The 23,144-nt window shown below is 43.0% G+C and overlaps 1 protein-coding gene across 2 annotated transcripts in view; it reads right to left on the reverse strand.

Moving 5' to 3' along the window:
- The window catches only part of LOC109884250 (glutamate receptor 4-like), a 147,939-nt gene that overhangs the window by 35,373 nt on the left and 89,422 nt on the right, over nucleotides 1-23,144 (reverse strand). For both annotated transcript variants that reach the window (XM_031791159.1, XM_031791158.1), the window contains exons 11-13: nucleotides 16,328-16,534; nucleotides 12,526-12,741; nucleotides 12,263-12,423 (exon numbers count right to left, since the gene is read on the reverse strand). In XM_031791159.1, coding sequence (XP_031647019.1) covers nucleotides 12,263-12,423; nucleotides 12,526-12,741; nucleotides 16,328-16,534 — 584 coding nt within the window. The remainder of the gene's footprint in view (nucleotides 1-12,262; nucleotides 12,424-12,525; nucleotides 12,742-16,327; nucleotides 16,535-23,144) is intronic.

Raw genomic sequence — 23,144 nt, forward strand, 5'->3', positions numbered from 1 at the left:
AGAGAGAGAGAGAGAGAGAGAGAAGAGGAGAGAGGAGAGAGAGAGAGAGAGAAGAGGCAGGAGAGAGAGAAGAGAGGAAGGGAGAGAGGAGAGAGAGGAAAGGGAGAGAGAGAGAGGAGAGGGAGAGAGAGAGAGAGGAAGGGAGAGAAGAGAGAGGAGGAGAAGAGAGAGAAGAGGAGAGAGGAGAGAGAAGGAGGAGAGAGGAGAGAGAGACGAGGAGGAGAGAGAGAGAGAAGAGAGAAGATGAGAGAGAGAGAGAGGAGAGAGAGAGAGAGAGAGAGAGAGAGAGAGAGAGATGAGAGAGAGAGAGAGAGAGAGAGAAGAGAGAGACTCTAAGGTCTAAGTATAGGACTGTGTGGTGAGAGAGAGGATGCTCCTTCTCAGACTGCAGTGATCACTGCCAGCAGGGAAACAGGGACTGACACTGAATACAAATGATCCTATAGACATTCAATACACTCACAACACAGTATTACCAATATACTTAGAAACCCCAGATCACAACACACACACATCACAAGCACTCATACTCAATCCAGAAATGGAACCACCTAGCTACAGACTGTATTGATCCAGAATGAGACCTCTCATTTCTGGATCAATACAGACTGTATTGATCCAGAAATGAGACCACCTAGCTACAGACTGTCTTGATCCAGAAATGAGACCACCTAGCTACAGACTGTATTGATCCAGAAATGAGACCGCCTAGCTACAGACTGTATTGATCCAGAAATGAGACCGCCTAGCTACAGACTGTATTGATCCAGAAATGAGACCGCCTAGCTACAGACTGTATTGATCCAGAAATGAGACCGCCTAGCTACAGACTGTATTGATCCAGAAATGAGACCGCCTAGCTACAGACTGTATTGATCCAGAAATGAGACGACCTATCTGTATTTTAGAGAATAGGCTTCATATAGAGGTGGACTGGTAGTGACATTATGGGGTGATTTAAAATCTCTCTAGGGTACGTGGGACGCTAGCGTCCTATCTGGCCAACATCCAATGAGGTTGCAGAGCGCCAAATTCAATTACAGAAATGCTCATTATAAACATTCAGAAAACAAAACATATTTTACATAGGTTTAAAGACTAACTTCTTGTTAAACCAACCCCAGTGTCGAATTTATAAAATGCTTTTCCCGCAAAAGCATACGTAGCCCAGAACATACCTAGCCCAGAACATACCTAGCCCAGAACATAGCCCAGAACATACCTAGCCCAGAACATACCTAGCCCAGAACATAGCCCAGTTGACAAATTATTACAAACAGTAACCAGCCAAGCAGAAGCGTTACAAAACTCAGTGCTAGAGATAAAATTCATCCCTTACCTTTGATGATCTTCATATGGTGGCAATTAGAAGACATTCATTTACTCAATAAATGTTCCTTTTCTTCAGTGAAGTCTCTTTATATCTAAAAACCTCAGTTTTGTTAGCGCGTTTTCTTCAGTAATCCACAGGCTCAAACTCAGTCAAAACAATCAGACAAAAAAATCAAAATTGGATCCGTAAAGTTCATAGAAACATGTAAAACGATGTTTATATTCCATCCTCAGGTAGTTTTTTAGCCTAAATGATCTATAATCTTTCAACCGGACAATAACATTGTCAATATAAAAGGTAAACAAGAAATGCACATGCGCCTGAAAAAGCTCTGCGACAAGTTAAGGTCCACTCATTCAGACTGGTCTTACTCCCTCATTTATAAGAATACAAGCCTGAAACGATTTCTAAAGAGTGTTGACATCTAGTGGAAGGCATAGGAACTGCAAATGGAGTCCTAAGTCAATAGCTACTGTAATGGCATTGTATAGAAAACTACAAAACAAAAAAAAGACTACTTCTTGAATGGATTTATCTCAGGTTTTCGCCTGCTAGATCAGTTCTGTTAGACTCACAGACACTATTTGTGCTTTCTATCCAAATCTACCAGTTATATGCATATCATATCTTCTGGGCCCGAGTAGCAGGCCGTTGAATTTGGGCATGCTTTTAATCCAAAATTCCGAATGCTGCCCCCTAACCTAGAGAGGTTAAATTGCTAACGTTGGCTTTAGAATAACGTTGGGTATAGAATAACGTTGGCTTTAGAATAACATTGGCTATAGAATAACGTTGGCTATAGAATAACATTGGCTATAGAATAACATTGGCTACAGAATAACGTTGGCTATAGTATAACATTGGCTATAGAATAACATTGGCTACAGAATAACGTTGGCTACAGAATAACGTTGGCTACAGAATAACATTGGCTATAGAATAACATTGGCTACAGAATAACGTTGGCTATAGTATAACATTGGCTATAGTATACGTATGAGATTAGTATATAATTGTGGGACGGTTATTACTCCCATTCACACATGGGGACAGGGGGACAAGCAGGTGTGTGTATGATTATGTGTGTGTATGTATGTATGTGTGTGTGTGTGTGTGTGTCTGCCATCACGAGGGCTGAGGCTGGAATTGGACTGTCACTCAAACTCATGGAGATTAGTGGGAGTCGACAGGTGATTTCAAGTGAGAGGGAGGGAGAGAGAGGTGGAGAAAAACAGAGTGAAGGGGAAGAGAGGGAGGGAGAGAGAGAAAGAGGAGAGATATAGAGGTGGAGAGAAACAGACAGAATGGGAGGAGAGAGAGGGAGAGAGAGAGGTGGAGAGAAACAGAGAGAGAGGGGAGGAGTGGGAGGAGAGTTAGATAGAGGGCTGGGAGACAGGTAAAATTCAGAAGACAAATCACCCGGTCCTCATTCAATGTTCTCTTCCCTCAGGTAATGGAACATTGACTTGTACCACAAACACACGTACAAGCACGCATGTACCCATACACACACAAAGTTACTTTCTCAAAAAAAGCAAGTGCCACTCCTTCAGAGCTTGGAGATTATTCAAATGTTACAGTATAGAGGTAATGCAGTGTGTGTGTGTGTGTGTGTGTGTGTGTGTGTGTGTGTGTGTGTGTGTGTGTGTGTGTGTGTGTGTGTGTGTGTCTGTCTGTCTGTCTGTGTGTCTGTGTGTGTGTGTGTGTGTGTGTGTGTACGTGTGTGTGTGTCCTAATGCACAGAACACAGGCAGCTGATCATGTAAGGCTGATGTAAAGCTACATAATATGTCCATTAGCCTCAGAAAACCCGAATAAGCCCAGGTACCGGATTCCTGAGTGTGAGTGAGTAAAACAGTGTTGACCTGTGTGTGTGTCAGAGTGTCAGTGAGAGAAAGAGAATGTGATAAAGTGAATCGGCCCATTAGTCTGTCGAAAAAGTACCTTCCACGTACTAAAATACTCTGGTTAAGTGGTAGATACTGTACCTGCTGAAGGTCGGTCCCTCTCTCTCTCTCTCTCTCTCTCTCTCGCTTTCTCTCTCTCTCTGCATGCTGGGAGTGTTTGGTGCATGCTGGGAATTGTTTGAGTGAGTGCTAGCGCGAGTGTTGTGTAGAGTTAGATATCCTGGGTTTTCTTTCAGTTTTCCTTTTCTTGGTGATATCCCTTTTCTTCTATGCATTTGGTAGCAGTGGTGGTATTTCTTAAAGAAGAGCGCCTTGTTGATCGTATGGTTGAGCATGGTGTACTTCTTAAAGAAGAGCGCCTTGTTGATCGTATAGCTGAGCATGGTGTACTTCTTAAAGAAGAGTGTCTGGTTGATCGTATAGTTGAGCATGGTGTATTTCTTAAAGAAGAGCGCCTTGTTGATCGTATAGTTGAGCATGGTGTACTTCTTAAAGAAGAGCACCTTGTTGATCGTATGGTTGAGCATGGTGTATTTCTTAAAGAAGAGCACCTTGTTGATCGTATAGTTGAGCATGGTGTACTTCTTAAAGAAGAGTGTCATGTTGATCGTATAGTTGAGCATGGTGTATTTCTTAAAGAAGAGCGCCTTGTTGATCGTATGGTTGAGCATGGTGTACTTCTTAAAGAAGAGTGTCTGGTTGATCGTATGGTTGAGCATGGTGTATTTCTTAAAGAAGAGCGCCTTGTTGATCGTATGGTTGAGCATGGTGTATTTCTTAAAGAAGAGTGTCTTGTTGATCGTATAGTTGAGCATGGTGTATTTCTTAAAGAAGAGCGCCTTGTTGATCGTATGGTTGAGCATGGTGTACTTCTTAAAGAAGAGTGTCTGGTTGATCGTATGGTTGAGCATAGTGTATTTCTTAAAGAAGAGTGTCTTGTTGATCGTATAGTTGAGCATGGTGTACTTCTTAAAGAAGAGCGCCTTGTTGATCGTATAGTTGAGCATGGTGTACTTCTTAAAGAAGAGTGTCTGGTTGATCGTATGGTTGAGCATGGTGTATTTCTTAAAGAAGAGCGCCTTGTTGATCGTATAGTTGAGCATGGTGTACTTCTTAAAGAAGAGCGTCTTGTTGATCGTATAGTTGAGCATGGTGTACTTCTTAAAGAAGAGTGTCTGGTTGATCGTATGGTTGAGCATGGCGTACTTCTTAAAGGTATGTTAATTCAAGTTATGGCGCTTTTTTCTCCATCAACAAGGGTAACGATTTCGAATGTATCACCGTTTATTCCCAATGAGCTATTGGAGCGCGAGTTATTGCGGTTTGGGAAGTTTGCAAGTTCAATTAAGATTGTCCTGTTGGGTTGCAAACAGCCTCAGAAAACCTGAATAAGCCCAGGTACCGGATTCCTGAGTGTGAGTGGGAAATGTTTTGCAGCAGAAAAATATTGTTGTAGATGGTAAGGATGTATCTGAAGAGCCATTTCCTCAGACTGGTGAGGAGTTGCACAGTACGGTTCATGTAGAGCTAGGCTCCCAGGTAGTGGAGGAAATGCCCACTACGAGTAATGGGGTACAGGAGGGGGTTCATGTAGAGCTAGGCTCCCAGGTAGTGGAGAAAATGCCCACTACGAGTAATGGGGTACAGGAGGGGGTTCATGTAGAGCTAGGCTCCCAGGTAGTGGAGGAAATGCCCACTACGAGTAATGGGGTACAGGAGGGGGTTCATGTAGAGCTAGGCTCCCAGTTGGTGGAGGAGATTCGCACTACGAGTAATGGGGTTCAGGTGGGGCTAGTCTCCCAGGTAGTGGAGGAGATGCCTGGTACGAGTGATGGGGTGCAAGTGGGGAGTGTTGAAAGTGATGTGGTAGAGGGGAGCCAGGGGTCTGTGGACTCAGTTGATGAGGATCAGGATCAGGAGAAGGATATGGATATCTCTCCTGATACGATAGCAGCTGGTAAGGACTCAATTTACAATCTAGAGGAGGTAAATGGGTTTCTGGATCAGACTTTTGGGAAATCTGTGAAATTGGCAGATTTTTTTGATGTTGATAAGTTTGTGCGGTCAGCTGTGATGCTACAGAAGACGGTGGGGTTAGACCAGTTGAGTGAGTAGTGTTACTGCTGTCACAGCAGCAAAAGGTAATGGGAAACATGGTCAGGTTAAGAGAAAATTAAAACAATGATGATGATCATGCCTCATAGGGTGTTTTTTTATTTTTTATCTTTGTCTGGTTTCTCTGTGGTTTCTTCTGCTTTTCCTTTCTCTTTTCTATATGGAGGTTCTAAGGGTCGGTTCTCTCAATATTAATGGGGGAAGGGACAGGAATAAGAGGGCTTGGGTATTAGAAGTAATAAAACAGAAAAGGCTTAATGTAGTTTTCCTACAGGAGACACATAGTGATGAGGAAAATGAGGTTAACGGGTATGTGGTGGGAGGGGCAGCATGTACTCAGTCATGGTACTAATTTCAGTGCTGGGGTGGCAATTTTGTTTTCCTCAGGCTTAGGGGTGACTGTGGTATCTACAACGGAGATTGTCAAGGGTCGGGTTTTATTGGTCAAGGTGGATGTTATGGGGTTCTTGTTTTTTATTTTTTATGTTTATGCTCCTAATGAGGGTACAGAGCGTATTGTTGTTTTTGATCAAATAAAGGAAACCTTAAGACAGTGTGACCAAGAGGGGTGTATGGTTTTAGGGAGGGACTGGAACTGTACAGTGGATTTTACTGTTGACCGCACTGCTGAAGAACCTCACCTGCGGTCAGCTACCTGCCTGTCTGGTCTATTAACTGAGTTTGAGCTTTCTGATGTGTGGAGAGTAAGGAATGCAAAAGTTAGGCAGTACACATGGTTAAAAGTTAATGAAGGTCATGTCAGTACAGCAAGGTTAGACAGGTTGTATGTATCTGAGCACTACTGTAGTAGGGTTGGAAGGTTAGACAGGTTAGACAGGTTGTATGTATCTGATCACTACTGTAGTAGGGTTGGAAGGTTAGACAGGTTAGACAGGTTGTATGTATCTGATCACTACTCTAGTAGGGTTGGAAGGTTAGACAGGTTGTATGTATCTGAGCATTACTGTAGTAGGGTTGGAAGGTTAGACAGGTTAGACAGGTTGTATGTATCTGATCACTACTCTAGTAGGGTTGGAAGGTTAGACAGGATGTATGTATCTGAGCATTACTGTAGTAGGGTTGGAAGGTTAGACAGGTTGTATGTATCAGAGCACTACTGTAGTAGGGTTGGAAGGTTAGACAGGTTGTATGTATCTGAGCATTACTGTAGTAGGGTTGGAAGGTTAGACAGGTTGTATGTATCTGAGCACTACTGTAGTAGGGTTGGAAGGTTAGACAGGTTGTATGTATCTGAGCACTACTGTAGTAGGGTTGGAAGGTTAGACAGGTTAGACAGGTTGTATGTATCTGATCACTACTGTAGTAGGGTTGGAAGGTTAGACAGGTTAGACAGGTTGTATGTATCTGATCACTACTCTAGTAGGGTTGGAAGGTTAGACAGGTTGTATGTATCTGAGCATTACTGTAGTAGGGTTGGAAGGTGTGACATTACTCCTGTAGGTTTCTCTGACCACCATATTGTTACTGTTGATATTCACTTGTCCTGTCCACGAAGGTCATCACCTTACTGGTATTTTAATGTTAAATTGTTACATGATGTCATGTTTTGTGAAAGGTTTGTTGTTTTGGGAAAAATGGAGGGTTACAAAAGGGAATGTTGAGTCCTTGAGACAATGGTAGGAGGTTCTAGAGACAATGGTGGGAGGTTCTAGAGACAATGGTGGGAGGTTCTAGAGACAATGGTGGGAGGTTCTAGAGACAATGGTGGGAGGTTCTAGAGACAATGGTGGGAGGTTCTAGAGACAATGGTGGGAGTTTCTAGAGACAATGGTGGGAGGTTCTAGAGACAATGCTGGGAGGTTGGAAGGCCCAAATACAATTATTTTGTCAAAGGTATACTGCTCTATCAGGGCCCTTGAACAGGACATCAACTCTATTGAATTGAAGCTGCTCACTCAGAATGACCCTGGATTAGTCATGAAATTACAGGACAAGAGACATGAACTGAGGTCGTTTCTACATGAAAGAGTGAAGGGTGCCTTGATTAGGTCTCGTTTCGCTTCCCTCAAGGATATGGATGCTCCTAGTGCTTAAAAAAAACCTAGGACAGTCGACATTGCAACGTAAACAGATGGTCTGCCTTCTTCTCCCTGATGGGATGGTGACCACTGATGACAGTGAAATGCATCAACATGCCATGGCCTTTATAAAAGTTCCCCCTTATGCCAGCTCGCTGGTCACCATAGCATCACCCACCTGTAGCACGCGCTCCAGCTGGTATATCTCTCTGTTCACCCCCAAAACCAATTCTTTCTTTGGCCGCCTCTCCTTCCACTTCCCTGCTGCCCATGACTGGAACGAACTACAAAAATCTCTGAAACTGGAAACACTTATCTCCCTCGCTAGCTTTAAGCACCAGCTGTCAGAGCAGCTCACAGATTACTGCACCTGTACATAGCCCACCTATAATTTAGCCCCAACAACTACCTCTTTCCCAACTGTATTTATTTTCTTTTATTTATTTATTTATTTTGCTCTCATGATTTGGTAAATAGAGGAAATTTCCACGACAGTGTTCAGTTTCTTATTAAAAAGATGAACACTAACCAAGCTGCGCTTTGGTCCTCTCCTTCTTCCACCGACGACAACCCTTACAGGCCGAGCCCCTGGCATCAATGGTTTACCATCTGATTTCTATAAGCACTTTTGGGGGTCTATTGGGGAGGATTTTAATGAAGTGGTGTTTGAATCTTTTCATGAGGGTTCTCTTCCTGTATCCTGTCAACGTGTGGTGCTTTCACTGTTGCCAAAAAAGGGGGATTTGGCTCTCATAAAAAATTGGAGACCTGTTGCTTTGCTGTGCGCAGAATATAAAATTGTTTCTAAATGTCTCTCAAACAGGTTGAAAGAGTATCTGGGATTGTTGGTCCACAAGGACCAGTCCTACTGTGTACCTGATCGCTCTATTGTTGACAACTTGTTTCTAATAAGATATGTTTTAGACATTTGTAAACTGTCTGATGTAAATGTGGGTTTACTTTCTTTGGATCAGGAGAAGGCTTTTGATCGTATTGACCACCAGTACATGTTTAACTTCTTTGATATAGGGGGCGCTCTTTTAATCTTTGGATAAAAAAACGTTCCCGTTTTAAACAAGATATTTTGTCACGAAAAGATGCTCGACTATGCACATAATTGACAGCTTTGGAAAGAAAACACTCTGACGTTTCCAAAACTGCAAAGATATTATCTGTGAGTGCCACAGAACTGATGCTACAGGCGAAACCAAGATGAAATTTCAAACAGGAAATGTCCCAGATTTTGAAGGCGCTGTGTTCCAATGTCTCCTTATATGGCTGTGAATGCGCCAGGAATGAGCCTACACTTTCTGTCATTTCCCCAAGGTGTCTGCAGCATTGTGATGTATTTGTATCATTGGAAGATTGACCATAAGAGACTACATTTACCAGGTGCCCGCTTGGTGTCCTCCGTCGAAATTATTGCGTAATCTCCAGCTGTGTGCATTTTTCCATTTGGTTCAGAGGAGAAACCAAACTGCCACAAATGATTTATCATCGAATAGATATGTGAAAAACACCTTGAGGATTGATTCTAAACAACGTTTGCCATGTTTCTGTCGATATTATGGAGTTAATTTGGAAAAAAGTTTGGCGTTGTAATGACTGAATTTTCTTTTTTTTTTCTTAGCCAAACGTGATGAACAAAACAGAGCGATTTCTCCTACACAAATAATATTTTTGGAAAAACTGAACATTTGCTATCTAACTGAGAGTCTCCTCATTGAAAACATCCAAAGTTCTTCAAAGGTAAATAATTTTATTTGAATGCTTTTCTTGTTTTTGTGAAAATGTTGCCTGCTGAATGCTAGGCTTAATGCTATGCTAGCTATCAATACTCTTACACAAATGCTTGTATAGCTATGGTTGAAAAGCATATTTTGAAAATCTGAGATGACAGTGTTGGCTAAAAGGCTAAGCTTGTGAGCCAATATATTTATTTAATTTCATTTGCGATTTTCATGAATAGTTAACGTTGCGTTATGGTAATGAGCTTGAGGCTATGATTACGCTCCCGGATACGGGATTGCTCGACGCAAGAAGTTAAAACAATGAAAGCCTTTGGGTTTGGGGATGTTTTTTTGTCTTGGATGCATTAACTGTATGCTGGGGCCTCGTGTATGGTGAAGGTGGGGGGTGGTTTGAGTTGCCCCATCCCTGTCCAAAGGGGCATCAGGCAGGGATGCCCAATTTCAGGGCAGTTACATAGTCTGGCGATTGAACCAATGCTTTGTTTTTTAAGAGCGAAGCTTACTGGTTTCTCTGTGCCAGGTGTAATGAAGGGTCCCACGATAGCACTGTCTGCGTATGCAGATGACGTGACAGTTTTTATTACAGGGAGTGAGGGGGCCTCCTCAGCTAGAGTCAATTGGGGAAAGAGTGAAGCACCGTGGGCAGGTCAGCTTCAGATGGGGTCCGCTCCACGGTTACCAGGGGGGCTTCAGTGGGGCAGAGATGGGATGAAGACTTTTCTTTTCTTTCTAAACTACAATGTCTTTCAGAAAAATAACTGGGAGGGTGTAGTGGAGAAAGTGTGTGCCAGACTGTCAAGGTGGAAATGGGTGCTGCCCCAGCTGTCTTATAGTGGAAGGGTACTGGTAGCAAATAATCTTGCTGCCTCTACCCTGTGGCACAGACTAATGATTTTGCAGCCACCAAAGGGTCTGATACAACAGCTTCAGAGGACCCATGTCAATTTCTTCTGGTCTGGACAACACTGGATTAAAGCTGCAGCCTTGTACCTGCCACTGTACGAGGGTGGGCAAGGCCTGGTGGACATTTCCTCTAGAGACTCCAGAGACTGTTGTACAGTGACTGTTCTAGCAGCCCAGAGACTGTTGTAGTGACGGTTCTAGCAGCCCAGAGACTGTTGTACAGTGACGATTCTAGCAGCCCAGAGACTGTTGTGCAGTGACAGTTCTAGCAGCCCAGAGACTGTTGTACAGTGACGGCTCTAGCAGCCCAGAGACTGTTGTACAGTGACGGCTCTAGCAGCCCAGAGACTGTTGTACAGTGACGGCTCTAGCAGCCCAGAGACTGTTGTACAGTGACGGCTCTAGCAGCCCAGAGACTGTTGTAGAGTGACGGTTCTAGCTGGGTTGACACAGCCTACACATTGATGAGGAGGTGGCTGTTTGGGCTTAGACAAACACCTTTTCCTCTTAAAGCTGGAGGGGGTGATTTGCCTGGCCTGACTCCATTTTATGAGTCTGTTATGCAGGCTTGGAGTTCTTGTCAAGTCCCGTAAGGCCGGCACGCCACCAGGGATGTGGCTTTTTGAAGTGCCTCTTTTTCACAACACTGCCATCCAGTCCCGTGTTCTGGGTTCAGCTAGCCTACGTTCATGCCTGTTAGGCGTGGGGTGTACCAAGCTGGGTCATCTGATGCGGAACAGGAATAGATTGTTGGAGGAGCTGGGAGAAAGAGCGGGGATCCGATCATCTCGCCTACTAAGGAAGGTCATCGCTGAGGTCTGTGACTCCTTGCTAATGCTTAATCTGCAGTATGTGACTGATACTTCCAAATCTGATCGGTGGAAGGAGGGTCAGGATTATGTGTTATGTGTTCCCTGCACCGATTGTTAGAGCTGCAGCGGGGGCATTCGAGGAGGATGTGGGGATGCTGCTTTCCTTCGATACCCCAGAGCTGGGGGAGTTCAAGGAGGTGGGAACGAAGGCCATGTACAGAATATGTGTAAAGGTGTCCCATGCCTCTTCCCTGAAGGGTAAAAGGCTGTTGGCGATCATTATGCAAACTGCCTATTGATAAGAGGACAGCTGACCTCCAATGGAGGATAATACATGGATCCATAGCCACCAATATGTATCTGGTACACCTGGATCCTACTGTTGGGGAGGGGTGTCCATTCTGTGCTGAGTCTGAAACTCGGGTACATTTGTTTTTACAGTGTTCCAGGTTGGTCCGGATGATTGAACTGATCACTAATTGGTTCTCAGCATTGGGAGAGGTTTTCCCTTCCCAACTGCATATATTTGGGCCAAAGTACAGGTTTAGTCAAAAGGGTGTAGTTGTGTTGCTTAATTTTGTGTTAGGGGCAGCAAAATCAGCGATATGGAAGACCCGAAAGAACAGTATCCGGGGACAGGGGTCTGTGGATGTGGTGGGAATGCTGGAGGGCATGTTGGCAGAAAGACTGAGGGTTGAGTTTGCCAACTATTTATCTGTTTATGAGTATATGGAGTATTCAGAGATTGTTGTGTTTAGTTACTGTGGAGGAGTAATTGGAGTTGTGTTTTTAATTGATGTGTAACTATGGTTTTGCATGAGTATGTATTGTGTGGTGGGCTCCCAGACCCAATAAAGAATATTTTAACACGTCAGAGAAATCTCTCTCTCTCTCTCTCTCTCTCTCTCTCTCTCACTCTCTCTCTCAGATGTTCTCCCTAAAGGTATGTGGATGGTGGACATTAATATTTCACTAAACTGCATTCTGAGGTTATCAATAATAAAATGCTATATTCTTATAAATATTCTAAAAATAAAGCATGACTTTTTCCCCCGTTGAAGCATTAAAGTTTAATATGCAGCAAACCGCCAGTCTCCCACACAAAATGAAGGCTGACCAAGGGGTCATACTTAGTGTGCTGTTGTGTGTGTGTGTTTCTTTGACACATCTTTCGCTCCCGTCTCACACTGGACACCAGTGTATGTCACAATAGTACAATAGAGAGAGGCTGTCTGACACTGAGTCAACTGGTTTGAATCACAACACTCAGTATGACCAACAGTTTCTGACACAGGACAAACGCACTCTGACATTAGAGACAGATGGGTTGGCAGACACACAGACAAGCACTCACACACATGCACCCATACACAGTCACGCACACATATACACACACACTCACCGTGGTGAGATGTCGCAGCCCTGCTGCATGAAGGCCCCCAGTGAGAACCAGAGTGAATTGAAGATGCCAAACTCATTGGGTGGCTGGTCAGTGGGGCCTGGCTCAGTAGAGCCTTCCTCTGGCTCCTCTGCATGCCACTCATATGGACTGAAGCGACTCACCTGGGGACAGAGGAAAGGGGCTGGTTACAAGGTGTCCAGGCTTTTATTCTAGCCCAGCTCTACACAGCTGATTCAACTGATTGTGGTCACACACACACTCACCAGAAACAGCACCACACTGACCCCTATGTAAGCGAAGACGATGCACATCCAGATCTCGTAGGCCAGAGGGTCCAGGAAGGAGAACACTCCAGGTTTAGACTTCTGGGGCTTCTTGATCATGATGGAGATGCCCAGAGACATGAAGGGCTTAGAGAAGTCTATCACCTCCTCACGTACCAGGGTTATAGTCAGAGGGGCTACTGCTATCTCTGCTTTCTACAGGACGGGGGGAAGGGCGGGGTTAGGGAAAAGGAGAGTCAGGGATGGGAGAGAGGGGGAGAGATTGGGAGGGAGAGCGGGGGAGGGAGACAGAAAATCATTCATAAAGGCCAGACACAGGAAACCAGAATACAAATCAACCATCAAGGTCTGTCTTCCTATCCACCACATACACCAGGGAGAAAACATCCTTATTTTAGTGCTGCGACAATTCACCTTGGATTCATATAAATCAACAATACAGTACATAATACATGCATTTTCCCTACAAGAGAAGAAAGAGTATGAGAGAATTAAGAAATAGACAAAGGGAACAATAGAGCTGAAGAGAGAGAAACAGAGTGTGTGAGACAGACAGAGCGAGAGAGAAGGAGAGAAATATATAGAGAGAGAGAAAGTGAGAGAGAGAGAGAAAGTAAGAGAGCGAGAGAGGGAGAAAGTAAGAGAGCGAGAGAGGGAGAAAGTAAGAGAGCAAGTTAGAGCGAGAGAGGGAGAGAGAAAGTTAGAGAGCGAGAGAGAGAGAAAGTGAGAGAATGAGAAAGTAAGAGAGCGAGAGAGAAAGTAAGAGAGCGAGAGAGAGAGAAAGTAAGAGAGCGAGAAAGAGAAAGTAAGAGCGCGAGAGAGGGAGAAAGTAAGAGAGAGAAAGTTAGAGAACGAGAGAGAGAAAGTAAGAGAGCGAGAGAGAGAGAAAGCAAGAGAGCGAGAGAGAGAGAAAGTAAGAGAGAAAGAGAGGGAGAAAGTAAGAGAGCGAGAGAGGGAGAAAGTAAGAGAGAAAGAGAGGGAGAAAGTAAGAGAGCGAGAGAGGGAGAAAGTAAGAGAGCGAGAGAGGGAGAAAGTAAGAGAGCGAGAGAGGGAGAAAGTAAGAGAGCGAGAGAGGGAGAAAGTAAGAGAGCGAGAGAGGGAGAAAGTAAGAGAGCGAGAGAGGGAGAAAGTAAGAGAGCGAGAAAGTAAGAGAGCGAGAGAGAGGGAAAGAAGATGAGGGACAGATAAATACATTATCTCCCCTCAGCTAGAACAGATCAATGATTGGACACGACTGGGAATGTTTAGAATTATTCAAAGTGAATGAATTCTGTGACTGGTAATGACTCATTCTGTAAAATGTGCTTACGGAGCGAGAACACACATTCATGTACAGTCGCTGGAGTAGAACACACACACACACACACACACACACACACACACACACACACACACACACACACACACACACCACTGATATAGTCAGAGAGAAGCCTGACTTTCGAAAATGTACAAAGTAGATTAGTCATCGACTGATTACAGTCACTATTCCAATGTGTCTGCTGGCAGGCAGCTGGAGAAAATATGACTGAATCCTGGGATGAATTAAGCACAGTGGACGAGAGAGAAAATCAAGCAGCAGTCTAGAGCTATTATTTAGATGGGGGTCAGAGACAGGACGGGGGTTAGATGTTTCCAAAGTGAAAGCCAGCAAGGGTAGAGTAGACACAATACTTTCAAGTTTCAAGTTTCAAGTCACATGCACAACTATACAGTGAAATGCTTTTCTTGCCGCTCTAAACCCAACAATGTGGTAATCAATAACATTGTGATAAAAAAATTAACAAGGTAGAACAAAAAAACACGAGATATAAAAATAGGAAATAAGAAGAACACGATAAAGTAAGTAATATTAGAGTTCCTACAAGGAAATCAGTCAACTGAATAAATGCATTAGGCCCTAATCTATGGATTTCACATGACTGGGAAGAAAGAAATGCATCTGTTGGTCACAGATAAAAAAAGAAAGAAGTGGATCAGAAAAGCAGTCAGTATCTGGTGTGACAACCATTTGCCTCATGCAGCACGGCATCTCTCCTTTGCATAGAGTGGCTCAGGCTGTTGACTGTGACCTGTGGAATAAATGTCCCACTGCTCTTCAATGGCTGTGTGAAGTTGCTAGATATTGTCGGGAACTGGAACAGGCTGTCATACACATTCTTTCCGGAGCATTCCATACATGCTCAATGGGTGACATGTCTGGTGATTATGCAGGCCAATGTAAGAACTTTGATATTTCCAGCTTCCAGGAATTGTGTTCAGATCCTTGCGAAATGGAGCCGTGCATTATCATACTGCACCATAAGGTGATGGCGGTGGATGAATGGCACGACAATGTGCCTCAGGATCTCTTCACGGTATCTCTGTGCATTCAAATGACCGTCGATAAAATGCAATTGTGTTGGTTGTACGTAGCTTATGTCTTTCCATACCATAACCCCACCATGGGGCACTGCTCACAACGTTGACATCAGTAAACCGTTCAGCCACATGATGCCAAACGTCTTTCATCTGACCAGTACAGTTGAAACCGGGATTCATCCATGAAAAGCACACTTTTCCAGTGTGCCACTGGCCTTTGAAGGTGACCATTTCCCACAGAAGTCGGTTATGAGGCCGAACTGCAGTCAGGTCAACACCCTGGGGAAGACGAATACGCAGATGAGCTTCCCTGAGATGCTTTCTGACATTTTGTGAAGACATTCTTCAATTGTGCAAATCCACAGTTTCATCAGCTGATGGCTGGTCTCAGACGATCCTGCAGGTGAAGAAGCCGGATGTGGAGGTCCTGGGCTAGCATGGTTACACGTGGTCTGCGGTTGTGACCACGGTTTGGACATACTGCCAAATTCTCTAAAACAACGTTGCAGGAAGCTTATGATAGATACGTTAACATTCATTTCTGCACATTTTACAGTGGCCTTTTACTGTCATCAGCACAAGGTGTGTAATGATCATGTGTAATCAGCTCTTGATATGCCACATCTGTCAGGTGGATTTATTATCTTCGTAAAGTAGAAATGCTCACTAACAGGGATGTAAACAAATTTGTGCACAACATTTGAGAGAAATAAGCTTTTTGTGTGTGTGAAACATTTCTGGGATCTTTTATTTCAGCTCATGAAACATGGGACCAACACTTTACATGTTACATGTATATTTTTGTTCTGTATATATACACAAGGTCAGTTCCAGTACCATATTTTCAATGCACCGGGATATTGGATAGATAGTTTACCACCCTTGGGTTAGATAACTATGTTAAATAATAACTAGTCTGAGAGGTCATGATCCCAGTTTGTGTTATTTAGGACAGTGTTTCTTTATCCTGGTCCTGGGGACCCAGGGTGCACATTTTAGATTTTGGCCTAGCATTACACACCTGATTCCACAAATGAAAGGTTTGATCATGAGTTGAATAGTGGAATCAGGTGTGTAGTGATTGGGTAAAAGCATAATGTATCCCGTTGGGTCCCCAGGACCAGGATTAAGAAACACTGCTTTAGGCACATCTCCTGGATAATAGGGGTGCTGAGGGTGCTGCAGTCCCTGATGAATTCAAATGTAAAAAATAATAATAATACAATTTAAAAAATGGGCTGAAATGTCTTGTCTGTCTAATTAAAAAGTACCATGACAGTATCTAACAATATAGATTAACTTTGTTTAATAGGAACTAACTATCCTCAGTAGAACTACATCAAACTCCAAGATAAGATGAAAGGAACTAAAAGTAACAATTTCCAAACATCACTCCTTCCCATCCTCCCTCCATCCTTACCCCATAGACCAGTTCTCCCACCATGCCATTCCAGATCTTGGTCTCGGGGTCTCTGGCTCCGTACTTGCCGTCAGGGACGATGGCGATCTTGTACTTGATGCCGATGTGTTTGGCGATCTCTGAGGCCAAGTCCACGCAGTAGCCCTCGAACTGGTCATTCCCCTCAAACATCTCCCAGTTCTTCTTCAGCATCACATAAGGACCCTCCTACACCCACAAACACACCAATCAGAGACAGAGAGGGGGGCGCGGGGAGGTCAAACTGACCAATCAACTCACATTGACCACTGACCAACAAATCAGGGACTTCTGGAGTGGGAGGAGCTTTTTGGAATGGCATGCAGCCAGAGCCAAAGCCTCCACTGGATGACAGGATTGCATTGATGGAGACAGGAGAGACATTTTACGGCAACCAAAGAACATTTTAAAAGGCCACTGTGTGATGAGCAGTGTGTCGCAGTGGCTTGCAAAATTATTCACCAACTTGGCATTTTTCCTATTTTGTTGCCTGACAACCTGGAATTAAAATGGATTTTTAGGGGGTTTGTCTCATTTGATTAACACAACATGCCTACCACTTTGATGATACTAAATATTTTGATTTGTGAAACAAACAAGAAATAAGACAAAAACAGAACTTGAGCGTGCATAACTATTCACCCCCCAAAGGCAATACTATCTAGAGACACCTTTTGCAGCAATTACAGCTGCAACTCTCTTTGGGTATGTCTCTAGAAGCTTGGCACATCTAGCCACTACATTTTTGCCCATTCATTATGGCAAAACTGCTCCAGCTACTTCAAGTTGGATGGGTTCTGCTGGGGCACAGCAATCTTTAAGTTATACCACATATTCTCCATTGGATTGAGGTCTGGGCTTTGACTAGGCCATTCCAAGACATTTAAATGTTTCCCCTTAAACCACTTGAGTTTTGCTTTAGCAGTATGCTTAGGGTCATTGCCGTGCAGAAAGGTGAACCTCCGTCCCAGTCTCAAATCTCTGGAAGACTGAAACAGGTTTCCCTCAAGAATTTCCCTGTTTTTAGCGCCACCCATCATTCCTTCAATTCTGACCAGTTTCCCAGTCCCTGCTGATGAAAAACATCCCTCAGCATGATTCTGCCACCACCACCCTTCCCTGTGGGGATGATGTTCTCGGGGTGATGGGAAGTGTTGGGTTTGCGGCAGACATAGTGTTTTCCTTGATGGCCAAAAAGCTCAATGTTAGTCTCATCTGACCAGAGTACCTTCTTCCATCTGTTTGGGGAGTCTCCCACATGCCTTTTGGCGAACACAAAACATGTTTGCTTATTTTTTTCTTTAAGCAATGGCTTTTTTTCTGGCCACTCTTCCGTAAAGCCCAGCTCTGTGGAGTGTACAGCTTAAAGTGGTCCTATGGACAGATACTCCAATCTCTGCTGTGGAGCTTTGCAGCTCTTTCAGGGTTATCTTCGGTCTCTTTGTTGCCTCTCTGATCAATACCCTCCTGCCTGGTCCGTGAGTTTTGATGGGCGTCCCTCTTTTGGCAGGTTTGTTGTGGTGCCATATTCCTTCCATTGTTTAATAATGGATTTAATTGTGCTCCGTTGGGTTGTTCAATGTATCTGATTTTTTTTTATAACCCAACCCTGATCTGTACTTCTCCACAACTTTGTCCCTGACCTGTTTGTAGAGCTCCTTGGTCTTCATGGTGCCGCTTGCTTGATGGTGCCCCTTGCTTAGTGGTGTTGCAGACTCTGGGGCCTTTCAGAACAGGTGTATATATATGGAGATCATGTGACAAATCATGTGACACTTCAATTGCACACAGGTGAACTTTATTTAACTAATTATGTGACTTCTGAAGGTAATTGGTTGCACCAGATCTTATTTAGGGGCTTCATAGTAAAGGAGGTGAATACATGTGCACTCACCACTTTTCCGTTATTTTTTGTTGTTGAATTTTGAAACTAAATTTGGACTATTTTGTGTATGTCCATTACATGAAATACAAATAAAAATCCATTTAAATGACAGGTTGTAATGCAACAAAATAGGAAAAATGCCAAGGGGGGTGAATACTTTTGCAAGGTACTGTATATCCTCATGGTCTGTGATTGGTGCCAAGTTTATGTTCCCTGGATGACTCCACACAGATGATGTATCTTAAAAATAACAAATGAACAACAGAAAAGTAGAAGGGAGAGGTAACCAGCTATAGAGCAGAGAGGGAGCGGGTCTAGAGGTAGATACACAGGGAAGGTGCATTCTCTGTCTGGAGAGAACCTTTATACCTCAAACAGGAGAAATTAGCAGTAGGAAAACACAAACACGCAAGCAAAGACATACACACACACACACGCACGCACGCGCGCACAGACCCTGACTAACACACTCATCCATCAGGAGCTTGTGGTTGCAGAGAGACGCCCAGGTGGTAAACATCCTGAGGACCCCCCCTCTAGTCTACAGAACAATCCTCTGGTGTAGCAGATTAAACTTCCAGATTCAAATGAATGAAGGTATGGAATGTGAAAGGAAGCTAATATAGTATTCACGCATAGGCTTTCAAAATGGTTTATACATATATCAAATGAATTGAAATAGCTGTATAAACACTATATGATTTACATTTCAAATCACATCTATGTACACGTTTTAATTTATGATGGTAATTTACAAATGAAATGGATACATTTCAAGAGACTCCATCCCCGGCTCACCATGGGACCTGCCACAATAAAGCGCACAGGTAAATAGGTCACATTAAATGAAACATTTACATTATTGCAAAATTAAAAAGGGGGAAATACAAATGCATAACATCTTTAGAGGTTCATTGACGCTGTATCAGTTACACGTTGACGCTGTATCAGTTACACGTTGACGTTGTATCAGTCACATGTTGACGTTGTATCAGTCACACGTTGACGTTGTATCAGTCACACGTTGACGTTGCATCAGTCACACGTTGACGTTGCATCAGTCACATGTTGACATTGCATCAGTCACATGTTGACGTTGCATCAGTCACATGTTGACGTTGTATCAGTCACATGTTGACGTTGTATCAGTTACACGTTGACGTTGTATCAGTCACATGTTGACGTTGTATCAGTTACACGTTGACGTTGTATCAGTTACACGTTGACGCTGTATCAGTTACACGTTGACGCTGTATCAGTTACACGTTGACGTTGTATCAGTCACACGTTGACGTTGTATCAGTTACACGTTGACGTTGTATCAGTTACACGTTGACGTTGTATCAGTCACACGTTGACGTTGTATCAGTTACACGTTGACGTTGTATCAGTTACACGTTGACGTTGTATCAGTTACACGTTGACGTTGTATCAGTTACACGTTGACGTTGTATCAGTTACACGTTGACGTTGTATCAGTTACACGTTGATGTTGCATCAGTCACACGTTGACATTGTATCAGTTACACGTTGACGTATCAGTTACACGTTGACGTTGTATCAGTTACACGTTGACGTTGTATCAGTTACACGTTGACGTTGTATCAGTTACATGTTGACGTTGTATCAGTTACATGTTGACGTTGCATCAGTCACACGTTGACGCTGTATCAGTAACACGTTGACGTTGTATCAGTTACACGTTGACGTTGTATCAGTCACATGTTGACGTTGTATCAGTCACATGTTGACGTTGCATCAGTCACATGTTGACGTTGTATCAGTCACATGTTGACGTTGCATCAGTCACACGTTGACGTTGTATCAGTCACACGTTGACGTTGCATCAGTTACACGTTGACGTTGTATCAGTTAATGTACATGCCATATCTATAATAATATTACAGTAGTTGTATCTGTCACATACCATTGGTCTAGAATGATATCACAAAAGATCCAACTCTTATGGCATATTGGACTATGTCCTAACTTGAGGTGTGTATACTGTAACTCAATGTAAATGGGTTGTGTGAATATCAGATTTACTCACATGGATCTCAAGCCTTACAGGAATATACTTGCATTAATCAAGTATCTAAACATCAATAGAATTTCCATTATCTTAAAGCAGAATCTTGTCACATGTACATGTTGTCCAAGCATCAAAGCAGATGTCTTTTTCTAAACCTCGTTATCATACACACATCAGCAGCCCCCTGAGATCTCTCTCTCTCTACAATAACTCAACATGAATCACTCTTAATGAAGTCACAAACTCAATCAGAGATTCTCCCAAACATAGCAGTGCTGCTCCAACCGTCAGACTTACAGTTGAAGTCGGAAGTTTACATACACTTAGGTTGGAGTTATTAAAACTAATTTTTCAACCCATTCCACAAATTTCTTGTTAACAAACTATAGTTTTGGCGGGTCGGTTAGGACATCTACTTTGTGCATTTTCCCAACAATTGTATACAGACAGATTATTTCACTTATAACTCACTGTATCACAATTCCAGTGTGTCAGAAGTTTACATACACTAAGTTGACTGTGCTTTTAAACAGCTTGGACAACTCCAGAAAATGATGTTACGGCTTTAGAAGCTTCTGATGGGCTAATTGACATAATTTGAGTCAATTGGAGGTGAACCTGTGGATGTATTTCAAGGTCTACCTTCAAACCCAGTGCCACTTTGCTTGACATCATGGGAAAATCACAAGAAATCAGCCAAGACCTCAGAAAAATTATTGTAGACCTCCACAAGTCTGCTTCATCCTTGGGAGCAATTTCCAAATGCCTGAAGGTACCACGTTCATCTGTACAAACAATAGTACATAAGTATAAACACCATGGGACCACACAGCCATCATACCTCTCAGGAAGGAGACGCGTTCTGTCTCCTAGAGATTAACGTACTTTGGTGCGAAAAGTGCAAATCAATCCCAGAACAACAGCAAAAGACCTTGTGAAGATGCTGGAGGAAACAGATTCAAAAGTATTTAAATCCACAGTAAAACGAGTCCTATATCGACATAACCTGAAAAGCCGCTTAGCAAAGAAGAAGCCACTCTTCCAAAACCGCCATAACAAAAGCCAGACCATGGCTTGCAACTGCACATGGGGACAAAGATCGTATTTTTTTTCTTTTTGGAGAAATGTCCTCTGGTCTGATGAAACAAAAATAGAACTGTTTGGCCATAATGACCATTGAAATGTTTGGAGGAAAAAGGTGGAGGCTTGCAAGCCAAAGAACCACATCCCAACCGTGAAGCACGGAGGTGGCAGCTTCATGTCCTGTAGAGAATTTGTGAGCAGAACTGAAAAAGTGTGTGCGAGCAAAGAGGCCTACAAGCCTGACTCAGTTACACCAGCTCTGTCAGGAGGACTGGGCCAATATTCACCCAAATTATTGTGGGAAGCTTGTGGAAAGCTACCTGAAACATTTTACCCAAGTTAAACCATTTAAAGGCAATGCTAGCAAATACTAATTGAGTGTATGTAAACTACTGACCCACTGGGAATTTGATGGGAAAAAAACCCTGAAATAAATCATTCTCTCTACTATTATTCTGACATTTCACATTCTTAAAATAAAGTGTTGATCCTAACTGACCTAAGACTGGGAATTTTTACTCAGATTAATTAAATGTCAGGAATTGTGAAAAACTGAGTTTAAATATATTTGGCTAAGGTGTATGTAAATTCCGACTTCAACTGTAGGTCTAAGGGCATAGACAACACCAAAATCATATCTCATCAACAATCTAAACTCGAGATGAGTTCATATTCCACGCCATCTGTTGTGAACATGTTATTCCATTTTATTAGATGGTACAAAATTGCCGATCTTAAAATTGAATTCTGACGTACTGTACTGTACTGTACTGTACTGTATATGAGGATCTAGAGAACAGATGGTGTAGATAGAACATGGGCTCAGCTTGATTTTGGTCTACTTATGACTTTGGATAAGTCTCTTCTTAACCCTGCCTCACTTTTCTGAAAATATTAGCATATTAAAAGGGCAACAGTTTGACATCAGAATAGGTGACTTTGTAGAGTGTTTAGCAGTGATAGTATACACACACACAAACACACAAACCGCTTGGGGTTTTGCCAACAGTGGATTATTTCATGTTTAAACCCCTTATAGTTTTGTTATCAGTTTGTCGCAGACTCTTTTGTCACAGTGTGTTTATGTGTGTGTTATTGCGGTGTGTTTAGTCTCGGTGCAGGTGCATGGAGGGATATTGGGCAAGTGAAGTTTTTCTCTGATGCTGAACACCTTGTCAGATGTCTTACCTGAGGATGTGGGAAGAGGGAGAGAGGAAAGGAGGGGGGAATGACAGGGCTGAGAGAGTGTAGAGATGGCAAGAGAGAGGGTGGTTTTATGGAGAGAAGAGAGAGAGTGGAACGACAGGGCTGAGAGAGAGAGAGAGAGAGAGAGAGAGAGAGAGAGAAGAGAAGCTTTAGTGGTGAAGGGTTCAGGTAGATAAGACATGAAACAGTGGAACATCAGCAGAGAATCCAGAAAGAGAGAGAGCTCCTAATCAGGGTTGGGGCCAATTCCATTTCAATTCAGGAGGTACACTGAAATTCCAATTTCAATTAGAAAAATGTAGAATTGGAATTTGATTTACTTTATGAATTGGCCAGAATTAAAAATGGAACTGAGCGCAACCCTGAGCTTAATTATGCAGCCAGCCAATACAATATCCAGTACAACATAATACGTTAACCAGAGTTCCTGAAACTTCAACATCAGGGACAACAGACTAGCTGCAGATGCATCTACAGTTCCTTGCAAAAGTATTCATCCCCCTTGGCGTTTTTCCTATTTTGATGCATTACAACCTGTAATTGAAATGGATTTTTATTTGGATTTCATGTAACGGACATACACAAAATACTCC

Source organism: Oncorhynchus kisutch, linkage group LG15 (assembly GCF_002021735.2).
Source record: "Oncorhynchus kisutch isolate 150728-3 linkage group LG15, Okis_V2, whole genome shotgun sequence".
NCBI classification, from domain to species: Eukaryota; Metazoa; Chordata; class Actinopteri; order Salmoniformes; family Salmonidae; genus Oncorhynchus; species Oncorhynchus kisutch.